Below are 25,404 nucleotides of genomic sequence, written 5' to 3' on the forward strand. Positions count from 1 at the left end.
TTCCTGTGCTACAATGCTGTCCTTTCTCTTCTTCACCGAGCCCAATTTGGGTGCTCTATAGAACTGCTTGGGAAAATTCCCATTATTTCAAGCTGTTATATAGAACTCCAAAGAGCAGACAATCCTTCTTAATTGCTGTTGCTTTCAAGCAGCCTCATTTAGAGATGTCTTACTTTCTGCCATATTTAATAAACCTGCCACAGTAGGTACTTAATTAACAGTTTTTGAATGGATGGATAAATGGAAGGAAGAAAGAATAAAAGGAAGAAAGGAAAGATGATGTCTAATGAAGGAGGCATGATTTGTTTTGTTTTGTTTTGTTTTGTTTTTTCAAAAGGGCATGGGCTCAAAAAGTTGAAAAACACTGCCCTCACCCATAGTGAGCAACCTCCAGATCTGGGCACACCCATGGGAGTGTTGTGAATGTTAGTCATGTGTTATCAGGGGCAAAGGAGAGCCATGCCTCTTGTTTTCACAGGCTTTCACTTGATTATCCTCGAGGTAATCCAGTCTTTTATTAGAATTTCCCTAGAGTGGAGAGGCATCCTTCAACTGCTTGTATGCAGGTGGTCAAACTGGCTAAAAAAGCCCTTACTTGCAAACCACAGTGCCTCCAATTTTACAACTTAAAAAGAAAATGACTTTCCAGTTAACTAAGCTGACTAGTTCTCTCTAATTCTTTTTGCTTTTGAGATTAAACCGTCTATTTCTGGAATTGTCTTCATTGTGCTCATTTATACACATCGTTAAAGATTTTCAGAGCTTTGGCCAGGTGCCAGTGGCTCACGCCTATAATCCCACTGCTTTGGGAGGCCGAGGCGGGAGGATCACCTGAGGTCAGGAGTTCCAGACCAGACCAGCTACTCGGGAGGCTGAGGCAGGAGAATTGCTTGAACCCAAGAGGCAGAAGTTGCAGTGAGCCGAGATCACACCATTGCACTCCAGCCTGGGCAACAAGAGTGAAACTCCCTCTCAAAAAAAAAAGGCTCCTCAGCTGGGCACGGTGGCTCATGCCTGTAATCCCAGCACTTTGGGAGGCGGAGGTGGGAAGATCACCTGAGGTCAGGAGTTCGAGACCAGCCTGGCCAAAATGGCAAAACCCCATCTCTACTAAAAATATAAAAAAATTAGCCGGGTGTGGTGGCGGGCACCTGTCATCCCAGCTACTTGAAAGGCTGAGGCAGGAGGATCGCTTGAACGTGGGAGGCGGAGGATGCAGTGAGCTGAGATCATGCCATTGCACTCCAGCCTGGGTGACAAGAGCAAAATTCCGTCTCAAAAAAAAAAACAGAAACAAACTCCTCAGATAGCTGCTGCCACCCAGTGCATTTCCCTGGACAACCCCAGGGGCTAGATGTTCAATGAGTAAATACCCCCATACAGGTTGTGGGCACCTGGTTGTCCAGCCCGAGGCCAGGGATCCCAGGTCACACCCTTGATCAGGGAGGGATCAAGGTGCTTCTGCCATGCCCAGGATTGAGAACTCTGTGGATGCAAAGAGGGGTGGGTGGGAAGCCGGGTGTGGTGGCTCACGCCTGTAATCCCAGCATTTTGGGAGGCTGAGGTGGGCGGATCACATGAGGTCAGGAGTTTGAGGCCAGCCCCGGCAACATGGCAAAACCCTGACTCTACTAAAAATACAAAAATTAGCCAGGCATGGTGGCCGCACCTGGAGTCCCAGCTACTCAAGAGGCTGAGGTGGGGGAATCGCTTGAACCTGGGAGGCGGAGGTTGCAGTGAGCCAAGATTGTGCCATTGCGCTCCAGCCTGAGCAATAGAGCAAGACTCTGTCTCAAAAAAAAGAAAAAATTGCAATTCCCTAATGACTTATGACATTGAGTATGTCTTCCTATGCTTATTTGCTATCTGTATATCTTCTTTGGTAGGGTATTCTTCTTTGGTAGACCTATCTGTTAAGGTCTTTTGCCCATTTTTAAGTCAGGTTGTTCATTTTCTTATTGAGTTTTAAGAGTTCTTTGTATATTTTGGATATTAGTCCTTTTTCAGATATGTCTTTTACAAATATTTTCTCTCATTCTGTAGTTTGTCTTCTCATTCTCTTGACAGTTTCTTTTGCAGAGCAGACATTCTTAATTTTAATAAGGTCCAGGTTTTTAACTATTTCTTTCATAGATCATGCCTTTGCTGTTGTATTTAAAAGGTCATTGCTTTTAAGAGGTCATCTCAATTTTCTACTATGTTAACTTGTAGGAGTTTTATAGTTTTGTATTTGACAGTTAGGTTTATGATCCATTTCAAGTTAATTTTTGTGCAAGGTGCAAGGTCTGTGTCTAGATTCATTTTTTCACATGTGCATGCCAGTTGTTCCAGCACCATTTGTTGAAAAAACTGTCTTTCTTTTCTACTGACACTTGTTCCAATTAAAAAAAAAAGAAAGAAAAAAGAAACTGTATTTTTTTTTCCATTTAAAGCCTTTGCTCCTTTGTCAAAGTTCAGTTGACTGTATTTATCTGGGTCTATTTCTGGCCTTTCTATTGTGTCCCATTGATCTATTTGTCTTGGCTGGTGTTTTTTTTAGAAGAAATTGTTATATAGAGGAGAAATGAAAAAGAGGCCAAATAGACTGTAGGTAAATTATTCTCATTTTAGATGCTTTAAAAAAGTCCATGATACAACAGAGGCACTGAATGAAGTTTAGCAGAATGATAATACTAGTATAATTATTTGAAAATGTCTCGGCCGGGCACAGTGGCTCATGCCTGTAATTCCAGCACTTTGGAAGGCCAAGGTGGGCGGATCACCTGAGGTCTGGAGTTCAAGACCAGCCTGGCCAACATGGTGAAACCCCGTTTCTACTAAACTATAAAAAATTAGCCAGGCATGGTGGCGTGTGCCTGTAGTCCCAGCTACTCGGGAGGCTGAGGCAGGAGAATGGCGTGAACCCGGGAGGTGGAGGTTGCAGTGAGCCGAGATTACGCCATTGCACTCCAGCCTAGGCAGCAAAGCGAGACTCCGTTTCCAAAAAGAAAAGAAAAAAATAAAAATAAAAAGGATTTTTTTTTCTTTTTTTTGAGACAGAGTCTCGCTCTGTTGCCCAAGCTGGAGGGCAGTGGCGTGATCTCAGCTCACTGCAACCTCTGCCTCCCAGGTTTAAGCGATTCTCCTGCCTCAGCCTCCCGAGTAGCTGGGACTACAGGCACATGCCACCATGCCCAGCTGATTTTTGTATTTTTAGTAGAGATGGGGTTTCGCCATGTTGGCCAATAAAAAGGACTTAAGATCCTTAAGGTATTCAAATTTTCAGGGTCTCCTGAAGCCTCATCTGATAATTTCTCCAGTGTTTTCAAACAGAAAAGTATTACCAATGATTCTTACTTTTCATTGATCACACATACACCTTTTGGGTGGCAGTGGGTGAGGGGGGTGCTTTCCAGTGAAGACCAGAAAACCTGCTAGACAAATTCTAAAAGAGCTGTAACACTCATGCACCTTTCTTAGTAGTAAGGCATATGACATTATTCAGACAAAGCTTCCATGGAGAATAAAATGTTATATAATTTTCACTTCCACTTTCCAGAAGAAATCCCTTTCTTCCCGTTTTCTCCGTGATCCCTTCCAGATCTATGGTGCACTTGCATACTGACTGGCCACTTTAGATCATGTAGTTAAGAACAGCCTTATCTGTTCAAGGGAGACTGCGTAGGGTATTGGGTGAGAGTGTGGGCTCTGATCCCAGTTTCTTGAGTTCATGTCTTACTATCTTCCAGTTTGTGACCTTGGGCATGTTACTTAACCGTTCTGTTTCCACCTGTTTAAAATGTAGATAATAATAGTCATTATATCACAAGGATATGAATGTGTGTGTGTGTGTTTTATCTTAGAAAAGAACCTGTATATGATAAGTGTTCAATAAATGTTAGGTATGATTATTCAACAAATGGTATTCAGTGCTGGACCCAGGCAATACACTGATTACACCATGAGCAAGATTTGATCCCTGCCCTTTTTTCTCAGAATATGTTTCCTGGTGCTCAGGTCATATTGAAATTTGCTATGTTAATTTGGGTTTGACATTTTTTATTTCATTTTGTAGTTGAAGTCAAGTGATTTTGCTGTTCTGAAGCAGTTGTTGCCTCTGTTGGAAAAGGTATCCAACACATACCCTGATCCGGTCATCCAAGAACTCGCTGTTGATCTCCGCATCACCATCTCTACCCATGGAGCCTTTGCCACTGAGGCCGTCAGCATGGCTGCCCAAAGTACACTGAACAGAAAAGATCTGGAAGGGAAAATAGAAGAGCAGCAACAAACCAGTCATGAAAGACCCACTGATGTAGCTCATAGCCACCTTGAACAACAGCAGAGCCATGAGACAGCCCCCCAGACAGGCCTGCAGTCAAATGCTCCAGTCATTCCTCAAGGAGTCAATGAGCCCAGCACTACTACAAGTCAGAAATCTGGAAGCGTAACCACAGAACAGCTCCAAGAGGTTCTTTTGTCAGCTTATGACCCTCAAATTCCAACACGGGCTGCTGCCCTGCGTACTCTTTCCCACTGGATAGAGCAGAGAGAAGCAAAAGCCCTTGAGATGCAAGAGAAGCTTCTCAAGGTGAGTAGAACACACTGTAAAGACACATGGGCACAGGGTGGGGCATTCATTCAACTCAAGTATTTTTGGAGCCTGGACTATGTGTCAAGTGCTGTTCTGGACCACCCTCCAGAAATTTGTGAATTTTGTGAGGAGGCAACACTTAGACACAGGAAAGATTTATTTAGACACAGGAAAGACTTAAACTCCTCAAATGAATATGAACTGAGTGCCAATTTTTTTTTTTTTTTTTTTTTTTTTTTTTGAGATGGAATCTCGCTCTGTCCCCCAGGCTGGAGTGCAGTGGTGCAATCTCGGCTCACTGCAAGCTCCGCTTTCTGGGTTCACACCATTCTCCTGCCTCAGCCTCCCGAGTAGCTGGGACTACAGGTGTCTGCCACCACGCCCGGCTAATTTTTTGTATTTTTAGTAGAGACGGGCACCATGTTAGCCAGGATGGTCTCGATCTCCTGACCTCGTGATCCACCTGCCTCGGCCTCCCGAAGTGCTGGGATTACAGGCGTGAGCCACCACACCCGTCCTTCAAAATTTTTGCATGCAAGAAATGCTGTGGGCAGTCAGGAAAAAGAGAAAGTTGAAATCTTCTGGAGGATGTAGGCCTTAATATGGCCATAACAAACTAGTAAAGTTTGAGCAGATGAAAGAGGGGTGGGATAGCTTGAACAAATTCCCAGAGATGGGAAAGTACCTTTTGTGATAAATAGGTCTGCTTCAACACTGTGACCCAGCGCAGATAAGCCACCTGTTTTCTCTGGGCATCTTTAGTGGGGCGTTGGGCAAAACTGGGTCTCCTCCCCTCTTCTCTCCCTTCATCATGGTGAAATAGCTGTTTTTTGTTTTGGTTTGTTTTGTTTTTTTTGAGACAGGGTCTCGCTCCGTCGCCCAGGCTGGAGTGCAGTGGTGCGATCTCAGCTCACTGCAATTTCCACCTCCTGGGTTCAAGTGATTCTTCTGCCTCAGCCTCCCAAGTAGCTGGGATTACAGGTGCCCACCAACACACCCAGCTAATTTTTGTACGTTTAGTTGAGATGAGGTTTCACCATGTTAGCCAAGCTAGTGTTGAACTCCTCACATCAAGTGATTCACCTGCCTCGGCCTCCCAAAGTGCTGGGATTACAGGCGTGAGCCACCGCGCCTGGCCTTAAATATCCTTTTATACACCTATTTGAAGGTGAATTCAATGAACATCTTGGAATTTTTTTTTAGCTTAATTAAACCTTCTTCTGCTGTACATAATTGGTCACCAAGTCCTGTCAATTCTTTTTTCAAAGAAGTCTTTCAAATGTATCTTATCCTCTTTATTTCCATGGCCATTACCCTAAATTAAGCTTCCCTTGCTTACTCCATAAAAGATTCCCTACCTTCAAAACTGGCCGTCTTCCTAACTGGGGTAATTTTAGGCTCTCCGTACATACTTCACATGTAGAGACCAGCAGCATCAAGTTGATGTCAAGAATTACTGTGCCAGCGAAGAACACAGCATTATATATGGAGCAGACACTTCCGTCTTCCTTTCTCTGGCTCTCACGTTGGGGCCTAAACCTAACATATCATGTAATATCTTCCAGATAAGCTGTACTCACTGTAGTTGATACCCCTGATAGGTTCCTAAATTGTAAGATATTTTGAGAGTAATTTGTTACTAATATCAATTAAAGTGCTGAAATTTACAAGATTTTCAAAAATAAATTAGAACAGATTCAAAGTTATCTCAATAATAACATCTCTATCTCACTTGCACTTCCATATGCTTTGTGAGTGCAAGAGAAAAGGATCAAATTGCAGCAAATGTGCCATCCATTGCACATAACCCCAAACCTTGTCTCTTGTGTGTCACACCCCATAGTCTGTCATGCCATATGTGAGAATGTTATTCACCATGGCTGTCATGGAAAAATGTTGAGGATTGTTCTTCCATCGGTTTCCAGGACTACTGCTGGAAGAATACAAGTATCTCCCCCAGTCTCTATACTTTTTTAATGGTTATAAAAATGAGACTTAAGCATATATGCCATTTCCCCCACAAAACTCTGTCAGACCAGTTTCTAGCTAAGAAAAACAAGAAGCGAAGCATTTACTCCTTTGAGCTGCTGATAAGGGAGCCTCTTAAATCTTCCTTGTTCTTTGTAAATCTTATCACTACTGTATTTTGTGGTTCCAGATATTCTTGGAAAACTTGGAACATGAAGACACTTTTGTATATCTATCTGCCATTCAGGGTAAGTCAGTCCTGGTTAAAGGACTTTAAGTATGTGGACCAGAGACTGTATCATGTTTATTTGCACAAAATCTCTAAAGTCCTAGGGCCAGGAGACTACTGGTCATTTTGTCCGTCTTCCTGCCTCCTAGCTAGGACACTTTAAGTCATAATAATAATATTCCTGAAGGGTTTCCAAAGAGTCCCTATAGAGTTTCAGCGTCTCATAATGATGAGGAAGTTTTTATTAATGTTTACATATTCTGTAGATTAAATCGTATTTCCTCTAATTCAAGGAGGTAAAGAATGACTCACACATGAACTCTTATCACATTAACCTTTTATGTTAGTCGGCTACTGTCTTTTTTTTTTTTTTTTTTTGAGACAGTCTCGCTCTGTCACCCAGGCTGGAGTGTGGTGGTGTGATCTCAGCTCACTGCAACCTCTGCCTCCCGGGTTCAAGTGATTCTCCTGCCTCAGCCTCCCAAGTAGCTGGGATTACAGGTGCCCGCCACCACGCCCAGCTAATTTTTTATATTTTTAGTAGAGACAAGGTTTCACCATGTTAGTCAGGCTGGACTCGAACTCCTGACCTCCAGTGATCCACCCACCTTGGCCTTCCAAAGTGCTGGGATTACAGGCGTGAGCCACCACGCCCAGCCTCAACTACTGTCTATATGCACCTTTGCTCTCTCGTTAAGCTAAAAGAACTCAGGGTATTAAATATTTTCTTATCAAAAAATTTTTTGCAGTAACTTTATTTCTCTTTTTATGGTTCTTTGTTGTTCTCCACATCCCCTTTAACTTGTGGGCTCCAAATCTAGAGAGGATGTAGAGAATAAGGCACCCTTCCCAAAAGGTCCAGAAGCAGACATGGTGAGGTCAGAGTTAACTCAGTTTCCCTTGGCTCCATCAGCGAGGTACAGTCAACAGACCACCTGGGTTGGCCATCCCATTACCATGCGTTGGCAAATTACTTAATCCCTGTGGGCTTCAATTTTTTGTTATCTGTGAAAAGGGGACTAAATAGGAATGTGAAATGGTACTGCCACTTTGGAAAACAGTCTGGCAGTTCCTCAAAAAGATAAACATAGAGTTACTACTTGGCCCAGCAATTCCACTCCCAGGAATATACCCGATAAATGAAAACATATGTCTGCACAAAACCTTGTGTGTGAATGTTCACAGCAGTATTATTCACAATAGCCAAGAGGTGGAAATAGCTCAAACAACCATCAGTTGATGAATGGATAAACTAAATGTGGTATATATATGCAATGGAATATTATTGGCTATAAAAATGAAGGACTGATACATGCCACAATATGGACGAACCTTGAAAACATGGTAAGTGAAAGAAACTGGCCACAAAATACTATATTTTATATGATTCCAGTTACATGAAATATCCAGAATAGGCAATTTTTTAGAGACAGAAAATAGATTAGTGCTTTCCTAGGGCTGGGGTAAAGGAGAAATAGTTGAGGGTGATAGGTAAAGGATACAAGACTTCTTTTTGGGGTGATGAAAATGTTCCCAGATTCTTGCACAGCTCTGTGAGTATGCTAGGAAACCATTGAGTTATGCACTTTTTTTTTAAGATGGAGTCTCACTCTGTCGCCCAGGCTGGAGTGCAGTGGCGCAATCTTGGCTCACTGCAACTTCCGCCTCCCGGGTTCAAGCGATTCTTGTGTCTCAGCCTCCTGAGTACAGGCATCAGCCACCACGCCCAGCCGAGTTACGAACTTTAAATGGGTGAACTGTATGGTATGTGAGTTATAGCTCAATAAAACTATTATCAAAAAAATACAATAAAAAAAATTTTTTTTTTTTTTTTTTGAGACGGAGTTTCACTCTTGTTGCCCAGACTGGAGTGCAATGGCACAATCTCAGCTCACTGCAACCTCCGCCTCCCGGGTTCAAGCGATTCTCCTGCCTCAGCCTCCTGAGTAGCTGGGATTACAGGCATGTGCCACCACACCTGGCTAATTTTGTATTTTTAGTAGAGACGGGGGTTTCTCCATGTTGGTCAGGCTGGTCTTGAACTCCTGACCTCGGGTGATCCACCCGCCTCGGCCTCCCAAAGTCCTAAGATGATAGGCGTGAGCCACCGCACCTGGCCAAAATAAAATTTAATTAAAGGGGAGAGGGCTAAAATTGTCAGAGCCTAAGGAAATATGATGACTAAATGTAATGTGATAGATGGGATTCTGAAATAGAAAAACAACATTAGGGCCGGGAGCAGTGGCTCATGCCTGTAATCCCAAGCACTTTGGGAGGCCGAAGCAAGCAGATCACTTGAGGTCAGGAGTTTGTGACCAGCCTGGCCAACATGGTGAAACCTGATCTCTACAAAAAAACACCAAAAAAAGTTAGCCAGGTGTGGTGGCGGGCACCTGTAATCCTGGCTACTTGGGATGCTGAGACACGAGAATTGCCTGAACCCAGGAGGCCAAGGTTGCAGTGAGCCGAGATCGCACCACTGCACTCCAGCTTGGGCAACAGAGTGAGACTCCGTCTCAGAAAAAAAGAAAAAAAAGGACATTAGGGGAAAACTAAGGAAATTTGAATAAATTATAAACTTCAGTTGATAATAAAGTGTCAATATTAGTTTACTATTCTATCATAAAATGTTTATTAATAAAAAGGGGGCTTAATATTAGGATTAAATGAGTTAATTCCTTGCAACTGCTTAGCACAGTGTTCAATATGTGTTAGCTATTAATATTTTAGTGTTGTTATCATCATCAGAATCTTCACTATTACGTCTACTGTTGGATGACTAGGTAATAATGTGGTGATCTCTGTAACTTCTCAGATCTGAAGCCTGAGTAGGCCGATTCTGTCAGTTATTGATATTTAACAAACTACTCTGTGGCTCACGCCTATCATCCCAGCACTTTGGGAGGCCGAGGTGGGTGGATCACCTGAAGTCAGGAGTTCAAGACCAGCCTGATCAACATGGTGAAACCCTGTCCCTGCTAAAAATACAAAAATTAGCCAGGCATGGTGGTGTGTGCCTGTAGTCCCGGTTACTTGGGAGGCTGAAGCAGGAGAATTGTTTGAACCCAGGAGATGAGGGTTGCAGTGAGCCGAGATGGCACCACTGCACTCCATCCTGGGCAGCAGAGCAAGACTCCTTCTCAGAAAACAGCAACAACAACAAACTACCCTGACACTCAGTAACCTGAAACACCAATCATTTATTATCACTCACACATCTGTAGACCCACTGAAGGTTCAGCGCGGCTTGGCTGGGCAGCTGGCCCCTCCCAGCAGGTCTCAGGCCAGCTGTGGTAGCTGTGCTTCATGTGTTCCTGATCATCCCTGAACCAGTGGCCTACCAGGGCTTGTTCTGCTCATGGTGAGAACCATGAAGTGTCAAAGAGAAACCATAAATTCCTCCTCAGGCCTGACTCGGAGCAGACATCCTATCATTCTGCCTTATTCTGTTGGCTAAAGCAAGTCATGAGGCCCAACCCAAAAGTCAAGGGATAGAGAAATATATGCTGTCCCTTTAGTGGGACACACTACCAAGTCACATAGCAAAGGGCATTGATGCAGTAATGCCCTTCTTCACGTTGATGTGTTCTGTTTACCTCCCAGAGGCAAGGTTGTCAGTGAGCACAAAGGTAAGTGCAGGTTCTTACTGGCTAATTCTTTCAGGGTTTAATGTGGATATGCTCTATACAGACTTAGTACTTGAAGCTTAAGAGAGCATGCAGAGGGGAAATCGTATAGCAAAGAAGGCCTGAGCCTTGGAATTCTGGAATTTTTTTTTTTTTTTTTTTAGAGACAGAGTCTTGCTCTGTCACTCAGGGTAGAGTATAGTGGCATGATCATGGTTCATTGTTACCTCTAACTCCTGGGCTCAAGCAGTCCTACCACCTCTGCCTCCCGAGTAGCTGGGACTACAGATGCATGCCAACACACATCAGGCTAATTTTTAAAAAAACATTTTGTAGAGATGGGGGTCTCACTATGTTGCCCAGGCTCAAACTCCTAGACTTAAGCAATCCTCTTACTTCAGCCTCCCAAAGTGCTGGGATTGCAGGCATGAGCCACTGTGCCCAGCCAAATTCTTTCTTTATTCAACAAAAATTTTGTATATCTCCTAAATACAAAACACTTTAGATTAACTGAAAGTTGTAATTAGGTTCAAAAGCAAAAAGAGAATTCTTCAAAGAGACAAAATGACCACCCAAAGTGGTAAAGGACAACTAGGTGAGAACGAAAGCTCTAAGAGTAACGGGTTTCAAGAGAGAAAGTAATTACCTGCAGCTGAGAGGCCAAAGAGGGCAGGAATTGAGATAGGCCTGGTGGTCCAGGAGGCCACATGACCATAAGTTTTGCTTACGGAAGTCAGATAAATCAAAGAAACAAGAACCTAAAGTGCTTATAATTCAGAAGTTTCAGAACACAAGTCATCCTGTACTTTCCCCAAGAAACTGTACTACTGTCAAGGAGATGTTTTTCATTGATTTATTTTTTTTAAGACTGGATTTTTGGGAATGGGTGGCATGTCATTCTAATGTGACCACTTTGCTGTTTGGAATAAGCGTCTTAGTTGATTAACCCACTGAGCTCATTAGCCTCTAGGGCCTGCTATCAAAATCACAGCTGTTGGTGTTGTGTTTGTTTTTAGTAATTTTCGTTGGTGTGCAAATCAGTTACTAGCTAATTTGGTGATGAAGAACATGAGGGGTAGAGGCGTAATTTCTGTTCTCAGCTCCCCAAGATGATGGACAAGTTTGGACTAATTGATGTTTTTGGTGTTTGTAATATGCACTTAAAAGCCAAGGCTTCAGGTGAGTTTCCCATTAAAGAAAATAGCTGAATTTTCCCACCTGCATTGCCAATGTAGTTTGCCTGGGCCTAAAGCACTACAGGAACAAAGCCATTCTGGGCTCCCAGTCAGACAAGACCAGCCCACTTGTCCTGTAGTACAGGATGGGGAGTGCCTGGCTGTGGTTTGAGTAGCATTCAGTTGTGGGGACTGTGTATTTTTAAAGTTTTCCTTTTTTGAGCTGCCCAAATGGCTCCATGTGGAAGTTATAGTGTATTTTTGCTTAATTTATTGATGTTTTATATTTCTTTTATAAAGTCTTACCAACTTTGCAGTCTAGGTGGAGAGCAGAAGAGAATAAAATACAGCAGTTCATTCAACGGCTATATATTGATGCCTGACTTAGAAATTTCTGATGTCTATATTATCTATCACAGCAATCTGAGAACTCAATACCCTAGGAGTTAAATTTAATTTTAGGAAAAACTGTGTGTATCTCTGTTTATTCTTACTGAGAAGCAGTGGTTGACTTAGTCATTCTAGCAGCTTCTCCCAGGTACTCAATAACAGCTTCTTCAGGCAGAGAATTATGTATAAAGTCACTGAGTTCCGGTTACCCTATAGAGTTTACAGATAGAGAACTTAATCTTACACAGGCAAAGATAAATGTCTCCCCTTTTGTATTCCTTGTATATTCTTTCTTCACTGTTTTTATCATCATTATTATTATACAAGTAATACATTCTCAATGTTTTTAAAAAATTTCAACAAGAATGAAGTATATAAGGTAAAAGGCAGAAGCCCTTCTCTTTTCCAAAATGGGAGTTAGAATATGTCCTTGAAGGCTGGGCTCAGTGACTCATGCCTGTAATCCCAACACTTTGGGAGGCTGAGGTGGGAGGATTGCTTGAGCCCAAGAATTCTAGACCAGCCTAGGCAACATAGTGAGACCTTGTCTCCACACACACAAAAATAAAAATTAGCTAGGTGTGCTGGTGTGCACCTGTAGTCCCAACTATTTAGGAGGCTTAGGTGGGAGGATCACTTGAGCCCAGGAGGTTGAGGTTGCAGAGAGTCATGATTGCACCACTGCACTCCATCCTAGGTGACAGAGTGACACCTTATCTCAAAAAGAAAATAAAAAAAAAGGATACATCTTTGAGATTCCCATAGTGTACATTAGATATTTGGGCATTTTTTCACATTTTAGTTTTGAAATAGATGTTCAATAATGAGTATGATAAATAAGTGATATTCTTCAATAAGACATAGTCAGATTATTTCTTTTTTTCTTTTTTTGAGACAGAGTTTCTTTCTTGTTACCCAGGCTGGAGTGCAATGGGCTCGGCTCACTGCAACTTCCACCTCCCGGGTTCAAGCAATTCTCCTGCCCCAGCCTCCCAAGTGGCTGGGACTACAGTTGCCCACCACCATGCCCGGCTAATTTTTTTGAATTTTTAGTAGACACAGGGTTTCACCATGTTGGCCAGGTTGGTCTCAAACTTCTGACCTCAGGTGATCCACCCACCTCAGACTCCTGAAGTGCTGGGATTACAGGCGTGAGCCACGGCACCCTGCCTATAGCCAGATTATTTCTATACTGTAGATCTGTTCATATGTCCTCTCAGTCATTTTCAATTATTTAAAGGGTATTTTGAAAGCAACAGATGCATTTCGGGGATCCAAGTGGTCCCTCTCAGTGTCAAAAGGATCTTTGGATAAAACTACCAGCCTTCTTTTAAAAGAGAAAAAAATTTAAAAAAAAAACCACCTGGGCTCTGGGCCAACCATGGGAGGTGAAAGCATGCCAGTGTGTAGAGTGAAGAGATCTAGCCATCTTGACATGCCCAAACAAATCACACTAGCTCTTCCACCCTCTTCCTTTCAGAGAAGAGCTTTCATTTCTGGCAAAAGAGCTGAGTGGAGGGAAGGCAAAAGCCCGGAAGGGGGAAGGTAGATACAAGATGAAATTGTTTTCACAGAGTTTCAAATTGAGCAGGATTACAAGTCTTAACTTGTCAGGGTCTGAATCTCTATCTCATTCTCAGATTTCTACCTCAAATAAAATAAGTTGAGAAACCATTAACTGAAAATAATTCTATCCCTTGAAGGATCATCTAATTGGACCTGGCATGGAAATTTGGAATGCAGTCCTGCGAAGTTTATCATCTCCATTTATGTCCTGGGAAAGGGAAGATTTCTTTTACATCCTGACCTGGTTTCTGTACCACTTACTTAACAAATAAGCATTTAGAGAATGTCTCTCATATATGGTCTCTCGGTAAATTCTCTAAGTAGTTCTGGGAAGTAGACATTATCTCCATTTTTAAAACTTCTTATTTGAGATGTAATTTACATACCTAAAATTCACCCAATTAAAACATGCAAGTCAGTGGTTTCTAGTGTCTTTAAAGAGTTGTGCAACCATCACCACTATCTAATTTTAAAACATTTTTATCATTTCATACCCATCAAAAGTCACTTCCCCTTGCTCACTCCCCCAACCCCTGGCAACCATTGATCTACTTTTTAATCTCTATGGATTTGCCTATGCTGGACATTTCATATAAATGGAATTATACAATATGCGGTCTTTTTTGTCTGGCTCCTTTCACTTTAGTATAATGTTTTTGAGGTTTGAGGTTTCCTTTTTATGACTTCATTCCTTTTTATGACTGAATAATATTCCATGGTATTGCTTAGCCATGTTTTATTTATCCAGCTCATTAATTGGTGGACAACTGGGTTGTTTCCACTTTTTGGCTATTATGACGAGATCAGGCGCATTTGGGGTGGTATCCCCGTAGACTTGGCTATTATGAATAGTGTTGTTAGGAACATTTGTGTACAAGTTTTGTGTGAACGTATGTTTTCATTTCCCCTGGGTATATACATATACCTAGGAGTGGAATTGCTGGGTCGTATAGTAAGTCTATGTTTAGCCTTTTAAGGAACTGCTGGACTATTTTCCAAAGCAGATATATCATTTTACATCCTTACCAGCAATGTATGAGCATTCCAATTTTTCCACAGCTTTGCCAATACTTGTTATTGTCTGTCTTTTTATCAAAGCTGTCGAGGTAAAATAAAGTATAAAGGTGAATCTCTATATTTAAAACATCTTATTTGAGAAGCAAGAATTGTAATTTGGTACATACATGCAGACCTAATGCATACATGCAGTCTTCCATATGTCTGAAGAACAATGAGAAGGTTGGAGGTTTTGTAAACAGGAGAAATGTTACATTTTGTTCTGGAGAAAGATCATTAGGACTAGTAAAGTTTTGGAGATCTGGCAAGCTCTGATTAATGAGTGACAGCAGTGGGTAAAATGAGTCTTAGAGTCACAGTAGGTTTGTTTCAGTAGCTATTAGATAAAACTGGCTTTAGGCTACAACAGGCAGTTTCAAAAGCCAGGCTTGTAGGGAATTATATTTTTGGAGCAATGTTATGTGCCTTGTTTTTTTTTTTCCCTGGTCTCTCAACTCCATTTTAGTTGGATATGAGAGGCATGACCCAATTAATATGATCCACTTTCACATTTTCCCCTTTTGATTAAGATCTTTTTTTGAAAGCATTGCCAATTAACTACTTATAAGTTAGCTTAATTGTCCCTCAGAGCTAGGATGGACCTGTTCTGGTTGTCTCTGTCCCACATCAGCAGGGAAGTATAGGGGCTTATGTCAGTGACCTGGGCCACATTTGAGTAGCAGAGTCCAGAAGGAAAAGTGTTCCTAGGGTACATTGTTCTAGAGTCAATTATCAAGTTCTATCTTAACAGTTCTATAAGCATTAGCAATCATCTCGAAGGATTGGGTTAACATTACTTTGTTGGGAGAGCTGGCATTATAAAGATTAAACAAGCAGTAAGAACAAAGCTGGCCAGTCATGGTGGCTCACACCTGTAACCCCAACACTTTGGGAGGCTGAGGCAGGAGGGTCTTTTGAGCCCAGGAGGTCAAGGCTGCAGTGAGTTATGATCACACCACTGCACTCCAGCCTGGGTGACAGAGTGAGACCCTGTCCCAAAAAAAAAAAAAAAAAAAGCAAACAACAATAACAACAACAAAAAAACCCTTAAAAGTTATAATATAAAAAATAACAACAATATAATAAATTTAGTTTGTAAAATGCTTTTGAACTAAGAGCCCAAGACTAAGGGCAACAAACTAAACAAATTAAAAGACCATGGTGGTTAGCCGGGTGTGGTGGCAGGCGCCTGTAATCCCAGCTACTCGGGAGGCTGAGGTAGGAGAATCACTTGAACCCGGGAGGCGGAGGTTGCAGTGAGCCAAGATCGCGCCATTGCACTTCAGCCTGGGGAACAAGAGTGAGACTTTGTCTCAAAAACAAAAACAAAAACCATAGTGGAAACTGGGTGAGACCTGTAGTTGTCATTAAGTAGTATTTTATGACTTGCTTGCATTAAACAGAAAATTGCCAACTTTAGAAAAGGGACCACCAGTACAATTTGAACAGTAAGTTGTGTTAGGGATATTGTCTAAGCTGTCCACTAGGTGTACTAAAAGGAATTTTTTTTTTTTTTTTTTTTTTTGTGCCATAAAGCATGGATATTTTATTCTAGGAAACGGAAAAAACAAAACAAAACAGGGAACACATCTTTCCACATACCATTCCAATTTAACTGACATTAATTCAGAAAAGCTAGAGCAGATATGCATGTGCATATGTATAAATATGTATATGTATATACACACACGTACATATTTTCAGATTTTAATCTCATTGGTGTTCATATCTTGATTACATGATTTTTAAAATAATTATTTGCAACTTCACACATCTCATAGTTGTCTATGCAGTCTCTTTTTGCAGTCTGCTTCAGTTTCTAGTGTGCTGTACATATCTACATCTTCTGGGTGGGACTGCCTGTGATTCATGAGCTTGGGGTCAGGCATAAACTGTGTAGCACCTGAGCTGGATTCTGATTTGGTCTGACTACAAGGATTTTTTAAAAAATATAATTGATTTCCTTCCCTCCCTCCCTTCCTTCCTTCCTTCCTTCATTTCCTTTCTTTCCCTTCTTTCCTTTCTCTCTCTCTCCTTCCTTCCTTCTTTTCCTTCTTTCTTTTCTTTCTTTCCTTTCTTTTTCTTTTGTTTTTCCTTCCTTCCTTCCTTCCTTCTTTTCTTTCTTTCTTTCTCTCTTCTCTTTTCGTTTCTTTTTTCTTTTCTTTTCTTTTCTTTTCTTGACAGGGTCTCGTTGTGTCACCAAGGCTGGTCTCAAACTCCTGGGCTCAAACTACCCTCTGCCTCGGCCCCTCAACGTGTTGGGATTACAGACATGAGCCACCAAGCCTAGTCCTAAAAGGATTTTTTAGGTCAGATTTTGTCAGGTTATCAAGAACAGTTATTGACTGTGAAATTTTAATTACAGCATCTTATCAAATGAAAAGAGGAGCATTAAGGGAAGTAAGGGTCTCATGATATGTGGAGTCTTGTTTTGACATCTTAGGAAAAGCTGTTTGCAGCCTGGACAATGTCCACTTCTCATCCTGGTTTGTAGTTTGAATGTCACTGGTTAGGGCATTGGACAGTTTGGTGAACTTTCTATGTGGCCTATACATCAGGCCGACAGGCACAAAACTTGTTTATAAAAATTTCTCAGGTTTTAGCTTATAGGGCTTTAGGAACAGAGCAATTCCCGTTTTAGTAATTTTATGAAAGAAACTTGGATTGTAGGAACTTGGGAGATTTTAGGACCTAGACTACTCAAAAATAGATAACAATAACTTGAAAACAGTGTACAGAGTTATATTCTAATAACAGGTATATTATAGCTTTCTTTTGGGAACATAATTTATTTTTTACATTGAAAAATAAAATATTTCCTATTGAAATATAGGAATCTCACATTTAAACAGTCTTGCGGCTGGGAAGCCAAACCAAGGCAGACTTTACATTTATTTATAGTCTTAAAGTTTCTGGGCCTGCCAGAAAGTGACAGTTTTATTTACTTACTATAAGGCTGGGAACCCTTGAAGTCAGGCATTTTATGTGTATTTTTAAATATGACATTTTAGTCAAAGCCTTGGTAATATAACTAACATTTAAGAGCAGAATTTTATTGGGTTTATGTAAATAACCATATTGTCCTAAGAATATTTAGAAATAGTTTTTGAATTTTGGAGGGATTAAGTAAGGAAAAGAAAAAACATGTTTTTATCTTTGTTTACAAAAGTACACTTTATCAACTTGTTGGAAATGATACATAGCTTAAGAGAAATTTTTTTTAAATTGGGGAGACAAAGTATTTGCATAAAGTAACAATGTTTTAAATAAAAGTCATAAAACATTAGTTACTTAATCTCATAATTAACTCCTATTTGATCTCTATTAGTAGTTTTATGAATCTATTAGGTTTTTTTTTATTAGAGTCTTGGAAATTTGTATTGAGTCTGTTGATTTTAAAGTTATCAGAACTGGGCATGGTGGCTCATACCTGTAATCCCAGCACTTTGGGAGGACGAGGTGGGTGGATCACTTGAGGACAGGAGTTCGAGACCAACCTGGCCAATATGGTGAAAACCCCATCTCTACCAAAAAATACAAAAATTAGCCAGGCACAGTGGTGCATTCCTGTAGTCCCAACTACTCGGGAGGCTGAGGTGGGAGAATCACTTGAACCTGAGAGGTGGAAGCTTCAGTGAGCCAAGATTGCACCACTGCACTCCAGCCTGGGTGACAGAGCAAGACTGTCTCTGAGGGAAAAAAAAAGACAACTTAGGTTTGATTTTGGGGAAGTTTCTCAAAGATATTAAAAGGCTGAAAATATTTGATGAAAACAGAATTACAGTTGGGCATAGTGGCATGTGCCTGTAGTTGGCAGCCACTTGGGAGGCTGAAGTGGGAGGATTTCTTGAGCCCAGGAGTTTGGGGCCAACCTGGGCAACATAGGAAGACCCTCCATCTCTTAGAAAGGGGGAAAAAAAACAGAATTACCGGTTACTGTAAAATTATAGCCATTTATTTAACCAGCGTGATAATCAGAAGACTTTAAAAGTAATGTAGAGCCAGGCACGGTGGCTCACACCTGTAATCCCAGCACTTTGAGAGGCCGAGGCAGGTGGATCACCTGAGGTAAGGATTTCAAGACCAGCCTGGCCAACATGGCGAAACCCCATCTCTACTAAAAATACAAGTTAGCTGGACGTGGTGGCAGGTAATCCCAGCTACTTGGGAAGCTGAGGCAGGAGAATCTCTTGAACCCGGGAGGCAGAGGTTGCATTGAGCCGAGATCATGCCACTGCACTCCAGCCTGGGCGACAAGAGCAAAACTCCATCTCAAAAAAAAAAAAAAAAAAAAAAAGTTACATGGATGTTAAAACCTTAATCCTTTTAAAGCTCAGTTTTTTAAAAGTGATCAAAAACATAAGGCAATGCAGAAAATTATCATGGTAAAATGTAAAGTCTTTTTCTTTACCAAAAAGGTAAAGAAAAACCTCTTACAGTGTGATTGTTTTTTCTAAAGGGAATCTCATTTAGATAACATGGAAGTCAAACCTGATGAAAAGATTGTTTGAATTTAATCTGACATAGGAAGAATGGGTCTAGGTTATAAGAGTAACAATTTAGATACATCAAGGAAAGTGAGGAATACAGAATCAAATTATATTGGAGGAAAACATTGCTTTTTTAGGCCATTAAGATAAACATTTTCATGTCAGGCCATAATGGCAGAGTTAGAACTGGAGAAAAAGTTCAGGAGCTGATGACAAAGTTGAAGGAGAGAGTTATCATCTCAGGCCTTTTTAAGGGGAGAAAATGCTAAATGCAGTGATGTATGACCTATAAATCACAGGTAGCAAGATACTGCAAAAGTCAAGCCTCTGAAATATGAATCTGAGAAATTTTATTTCATTTATTTAATTTTTAATTTTTTTTTTTTTTTTGAGACAGGGTCTGACTCTGTCACCCAGGCTGAAGTGCAGTGGCACAATGTCAGCTCACTGGAACCTCCACCTCCTGGAGTTCAAGCAGGCCTCCCACCTTAGCCTCCCGAGTAGCTGGGACTACGGGCATATGCCACCACACCCAGCTAATTTTTGTGTTTTTTGTAGAGACAGGATTGTGCCATGTTGCCCAGACTGGTTTCAAACTCCTGGGCTCAAGCAATCAGCCTGCCTCAGTCTCCCAAAGTGCTGGGATTACAGGTGTAAGCCATTATGCCTGGCCTTATTTATATTTATATTCTTATTTTTATTTTTTATTTCTCTTTTTTTCTTTTTTTTCTTTATTTTATTTTATTATTTTTATTTTTTGAGACAGGGTCTTACCTTGTCACCCAGGCTGGAATGCAGTGGCATGATTAAAGCTCACTGCAACCTGAATCTGAGAAATTTTTTTTTTTTTTTGAGACAGAGTCTCGCTGTGTCACCCAGGCTGGAGTGCAGTAGCGCAGTCTTGGCTCACTGCAAGCTCCGCCTCCTGGGTTCACACCATTCTCCTGCCTCAGCCTCCCGAGTAGCTGGGACTACAGGTGCCTGCCACCACGCCTGGCTAATTTTTTGTGTTTTTTAGTAGAGATGGGGTTTCACCATGTCAGCCAGGATGGTCTCAATCTCCTTACCTCGTGATCTGCCCTCCTTGGCCTCCCAAAATGCTGGGATTACAGGCATAAGCCACCGCGCCCGGCCAAGAGATTTTTTTTTTTAACAGTGTCTGTAAAGTATTGTCTTGGTCTCAATTTTTTGCCCTTTAAGATAAGAATCTCCTCATTCCTTTTAGTATGGGAATGGGGTCTTTTATATGAGAATTTTATTTTTTGCTTTTAAGAAACAGCACGAAGGTCAAAATAATATTTTTTTAAATATCTGCTAGTTTTTACATGTTTTTTACTTAAATTGTCAGCATGCCAGCCTAGCTGAGGAGTTTTGGAAAAAGAGAGTTAGCTTAGAGCAAGAGAGTAAGAAGGAATTCTAAGAAGGGGAGGGGCAAGCTCCAAAGAGGAGAGTCTCAACCAACTTTGAGATAGTATTTTATAGCTAGTCAGTCTTTGAGTCCGGGTTGGGTTTGGTTTTTTTAGCCTCAAGATATCCCTTGAGATATGAGTCTTATTTGGAATGTATGATTTTATTGCCATGGTCTTTTAGTTTAGTTTTAAGAACAACAGACTGCATGATCCCTATAATGTTTGAACATGTTACCAGCTGGAATCTCAAAATATATCTTGGCATGTCTTTGAACTTTGAGAGCCCATTTGTAATTAAACTTATCTAGGTGACTCGGTTTAATGTTGAATATACAAAAGCCAATTAAATGCAAGTGTTGAATATGCAAAAGCCAAATAAACACAAGTGCTGATGGAAAATAAAGTATGTACTTACCAAGAGGACGATCAGCTGCCTTTCCCAACTGAAGGGAAAAGGAAAAATTCTTTCACCCAGGCCTCAACCTGGAGGAAAAATATCTCTTCACTCAAACCTCACAGCTGAGGTCTGCCAGGAGGAAAAGAGTCCTCCCCAACAGATGATCTCCCAACCAGAGAGAGACCCCCCTCCAAACAAGAGGAGGAAAGACCCTTCTCTAAGCAAATCCCAAACAAAACAGAACTTTACCCAAAGCAGGAGTGCTATCCAGGAGACTCACCAGGGAACACCTAGCTGACTCGTGGGAGAGAGGATGCTCAAAGGCCCTCAATGTGAGTACCTTATGTCATAGTTCCAAGGGCCGATGATTTTTCCCAAGGTGAGTCAGGTTTGGAATCCCACTTCTGACACCACATATGTCAAAATCAAATAAAATATAAGGACAAATCTCTAAATTTAAAACATTTTTGCAGAAGCAAGAATTGCAATTCAGGGCATACACAGACAGGGTGGTCTTCCATATGTCTGAAGAACAAAGATAAGTTTAGAGGTTTGGCCGGGCACGGTGGCTCACACCTGAGGCAGGCAGATCACTTGAGGTCAGGAGTTCGAGACCAGCCTGGCCAACATGGTGAAACCCCATGGTTACTAAAAATACAAAAATTAGCCAGGTGTGGTTGTGCACACCTGTAATCCCAGCTACTCTGGAGGCAGGAGAATCACTTGAACCCAGGAGGTAGAGGTTGCAGTGAGCTGAGATCAGGCCACTGCACTCCAGCCTGGGTGACAGGGCGAGACTCTGTCTCAAAAACAAAAAAGAAGAAGAAGAGGAAGAAGTTTGGAGATTTTATAAAAAGGGGAAATGTTACATACTGTTCCAGAAAGAAAGTTCATTGGCACTGTAAAGTTCTGAGCAGCTGACAAGCTCTGAGGAGTGACAGTGGTGGGTAAAACTAGTCTTAGAGTTGCAGCAAGTTTGTTTCAGTAGCTAAGATAAAACTGGTTTTAGGTTACTTTTTTAAATTTCTTTTTTATTTTTATTTTTTTTAATTTCTTGGTTTTAGGTCACAATAGGGAGTTTCAGCAGCTGGGCTTGTAGGGAATTATACTTTTGGGGCAATATTATGTGCACTGCGTGCTTTGTTTCCCTGGCCTCTCAACTCTTAGTTGGGTATGACAAGAATGACCAAATTTGTTTGATCAGCTTTCACATAGCCACCCTAATGGGTGTGAAGGGGTATCTCATTGTGATTTGATTTGCACTTCACTCATGACTAGTGATGTTGAAGATCTTTTTATGAGTTCATTGCCCATTTGTAAATCTTCATTAGAGAAGTGTCTATTCAGATTCTTTGCCTTTTTTTTTTTTTTGAGATGGAGTCTCACTCTGCTGCCCAGGCTGGAGTGCAGTGGCATGATCTTGGCTCACTGCAACCTCCACCTCCCAGGTTCAAGTGATTCTCCTGCCCCAGCCTCCTGAGTAGCTGCGATTACAGATGCCTATCACCACACCCAGTTAATTTTTGTATTTTTAGTAGAGACAGGGTTTAGCCATGTTGGCCAGGCTGGTCTCGAACTCCTGACCTCAGATGATCCCCCGCCTTGGCCTCCCAAAATGCTAGGATTATAGGCATGAGCCACTGCACCCAGCCTCTTTGCCCATTTTTAATTTTTTTTTTCCTTCCTATCATTGAGTTATAACAGTTCTTTATACATTCTGGAGAAAAGTCCTTTATCAGATGCATGATTTGCAGATATTTTCTGCCATCCTGTGGATTGTCTTTTCTCTTACATAATGGTGTCATTTGAAACACAGAAGTTTTTACTTTCAATGAAGTCTAATTTCTGTTTCTTCTTCTTTTTTTTTTTTTTTTTTTTTTTTGACACTGAGTCTTGCTTTGTCGCCCAGGCTGGAGTGCAGTGGCACGATCTCGGCTCACTGCAAGCTCCACCTCCCGGGTTCACGCCATTCTCCTGCCTCAGCCTCCCGAGTAGCTGGGACTACAGGCTCCCACCACAATGCCTGGCTAATTTTTTTGTATTTTTTAAGTAGAGACAGGGTTTCACTGTGTTAGCCAGGATGGTCTTGATCTCTTGACCTCGTGATCCGCCCACCTCAGCCTCCCAAAGTGGGGGGATTACGGGCGTGAGCCACCGCGCCCGGCCTTTTCTTTTCTTTTAAGACAGGGTCTTACTCTCACCCAAGTTGGTGTGTAGTGGTGCGATCTTGGCTCACTGTGGCCTTGATATCCCCAGGCTTACTACAGCCTTGGCCTCCCACCTCAGCCTCCCAAGTAGCAAGTAGCCAGGACTACAGGTGCACACCACCATGCCCAGCTAATTTTTGTATTTCTTGTAGAGACAAGATTTTGCCATGTTGCCCAGGCTGGTCTCAAACTCCTGGGGTCAAGTAATCTGCCTGTATCAGCCTCCCAAAATGCTGAGATTACAGGTGTAAGCCACTGTACCCCACCTAATTTCTCTTTCATTGCTTGCACTTTTGATATTATTTCTAACAAATTGTTGCCTAGCCCAAGATAATGAAGATTTATTTCTGTGTTTACTTCCAATAGTCGTACAGATTTCACTCTTACATTTAAGTCTGTGATCCACTTCGAGCTAATTTTTGGATGTGATGTGAGATATCCCCATTTTATAGGTGAAAATTCTGAGGCCTATGTGAGTTAAGTTCCTTTTTCAAGATTACACAGCAAATAATTTGAACCATGTTCTTGGCCTCTTAATCTTAATCTTAATCTTATTTTTCCCCCAGTATACTAGGTTACTTCTCTAGAGCTTTCAAATGATGACAGAAATTGGCCATGTTGTTCTATCTTTAAAATTTAAAGGCTGGGCGCAGTGGCTCACGCCTGTAATCCCAGCACTTTGGGAGGCCGAGGCAGGTGGATCACGAGGTCAGGAAATCAAGACCATCCTGGCCAACATGGTGAAACCATCTCTACTAAAATTACAAAAATTAGCTAGGCATGGTGGCGTGTGCCTACAATCCCAGCTACTCACGAGGCTGAAGCAAGAGAATCGCTTGAACCAGGGAGTCGAAGGTTGCGGTGAGCCAAGATTGTGCCACTGTACTCCAGCCTGGCGACAGAGTAAGACTCCGTCTCAAAAAGAAAATTAAAAAGATGTATTATGATTGTCAATAATATTTATTAAAATTAAATAATGCTTAATTATCTAGAAAGCTTTGATTCTGTCAACAAGCCTGAAATATAATAAGACTAGATATTAAAACCCATCTTTTTTTTTTTTTTTTTTTTTTTGAAACAGAGTCTCACTCTGTCGCCCAGGCTGGAGTGCAGTGGCGTGATCACAGCTCACTGCACGCTCTGCCTCCTGGGTTCAAGAAATTCTTCTGCCTCAGCCTCCCAAGTAGCTGGGACTACAGGCACACGCCAACATGCCCAGCTAATTTTTGTATTTTTAGTAGAGATGGGGTTTCACCATGTTGGCCAGACTGGTCTGAAACTCCTGACCTCAGGTGATCCGCCTGCCCCGGCCTCCCAAAGTGCTGGGATTACAGGTGTGAGCCATCACGCCCAGACTACAACCCATCTTTTATAACTGAAGAATTGACTTGCCTACAGTCACAAAAGTTGGGAGAGTGATGGAGCTGGGATCAAGCCATTTTACAGGGATTCCCAGTCTCTTGTACCTTATCTTACTACAGTGCAGCTGATATATATATATATATATATATATATATATATATATATATATATGATGCCTTCTTTCCCTCTCCCAAGCCAGAGATTGCATTTCAAAGCCCACAACACTTGAGTTTTACACTAGCTTCATTTTTTGAATATCTGTCCAGTGGTTTCCTCTATCAATCAAAGATTGATACATTCAAATTTGCATCAGAATATTTAACAATTTAGTACTTACATGTAAGTAAAAGATGAACCGGCTACTTCACTGTTAGCTATTTTCACTTTCCAAGATTGCCTCGGATGTAAAGAGAAATGACAGTAAGTAACTATTGTCATTTATTATGACAAGTTAGCATTTATTGAGTATTTATGTGCTAGTCACAGCAACCCTGCAAGTTAGGAATTATTCTCCCCATTTTACAGATGAGGGAACTGAGGCTTAAGGATGTTAAGTAACTGGCCCACAGTGACTCAGATACCTCATGAATACATCAGGATTTGGATTTGTGCCTCTGGCTCTGAAGTCTATATTTTTGCCACAGGGAAAAATAATCAATCATAGTGCCCTCATTCTTTCTGTTCTCAAGATGCAAGGGCTGAGTTTCCTAGTGGTCTTAAGTATAGGAGAACCAGGCCTACCTTTGGAAAATTGTTTCACTATATATCAACCCTGTTTATAACTTAATAGTATGCTGACCTCATGCTTGATTTTTGTTTTATTTTTGCTAACTTGGCAATGTGTCAAGTGTTAATTTTTAAGCAATCTCTGTGTGTATCTTTGAAACTCATCTTTCACATGGACTGTGAGTATGTATTACCTCACACACTGCCCACCCTTCTTCCTGCAGACAATC

At 41.4% G+C, this 25,404-nt stretch overlaps 1 protein-coding gene and 1 non-coding gene across 4 annotated transcripts in view; one reads left to right on the top strand and one right to left on the bottom strand.

Moving 5' to 3' along the window:
- Positions 1–25,404, top strand: part of TANGO6 (transport and golgi organization 6 homolog) — a 242,515-nt gene that overhangs the window by 79,754 nt on the left and 137,357 nt on the right. Inside the window, exons 13-15 of one of the 3 annotated variants that reach the window (XM_016930065.4) lie at positions 4,055–4,570; positions 6,732–6,789; positions 13,665–14,139. In XM_016930065.4, coding sequence (XP_016785554.1) covers positions 4,055–4,570; positions 6,732–6,789; positions 13,665–13,792 — 702 coding nt within the window. In that variant the 3' untranslated portion in view covers positions 13,793–14,139. Of the gene's footprint in view, positions 1–4,054; positions 4,571–6,731; positions 6,790–13,664; positions 14,140–25,404 lie in introns of those variants that run through there. The other 2 variants (XM_511059.9, XR_010152398.1) reach the window with 2 other exon arrangements.
- Positions 3,381–3,444, bottom strand: LOC112205928 (U7 small nuclear RNA). Its single transcript, XR_002940066.1, has one exon. It is a non-coding gene; the product is annotated as a U7 small nuclear RNA (small nuclear RNA).

Source organism: Pan troglodytes, chromosome 18 (genome assembly GCF_028858775.2).
Source record: "Pan troglodytes isolate AG18354 chromosome 18, NHGRI_mPanTro3-v2.0_pri, whole genome shotgun sequence".
NCBI lineage: Eukaryota > Metazoa > Chordata > Mammalia > Primates > Hominidae > Pan > Pan troglodytes.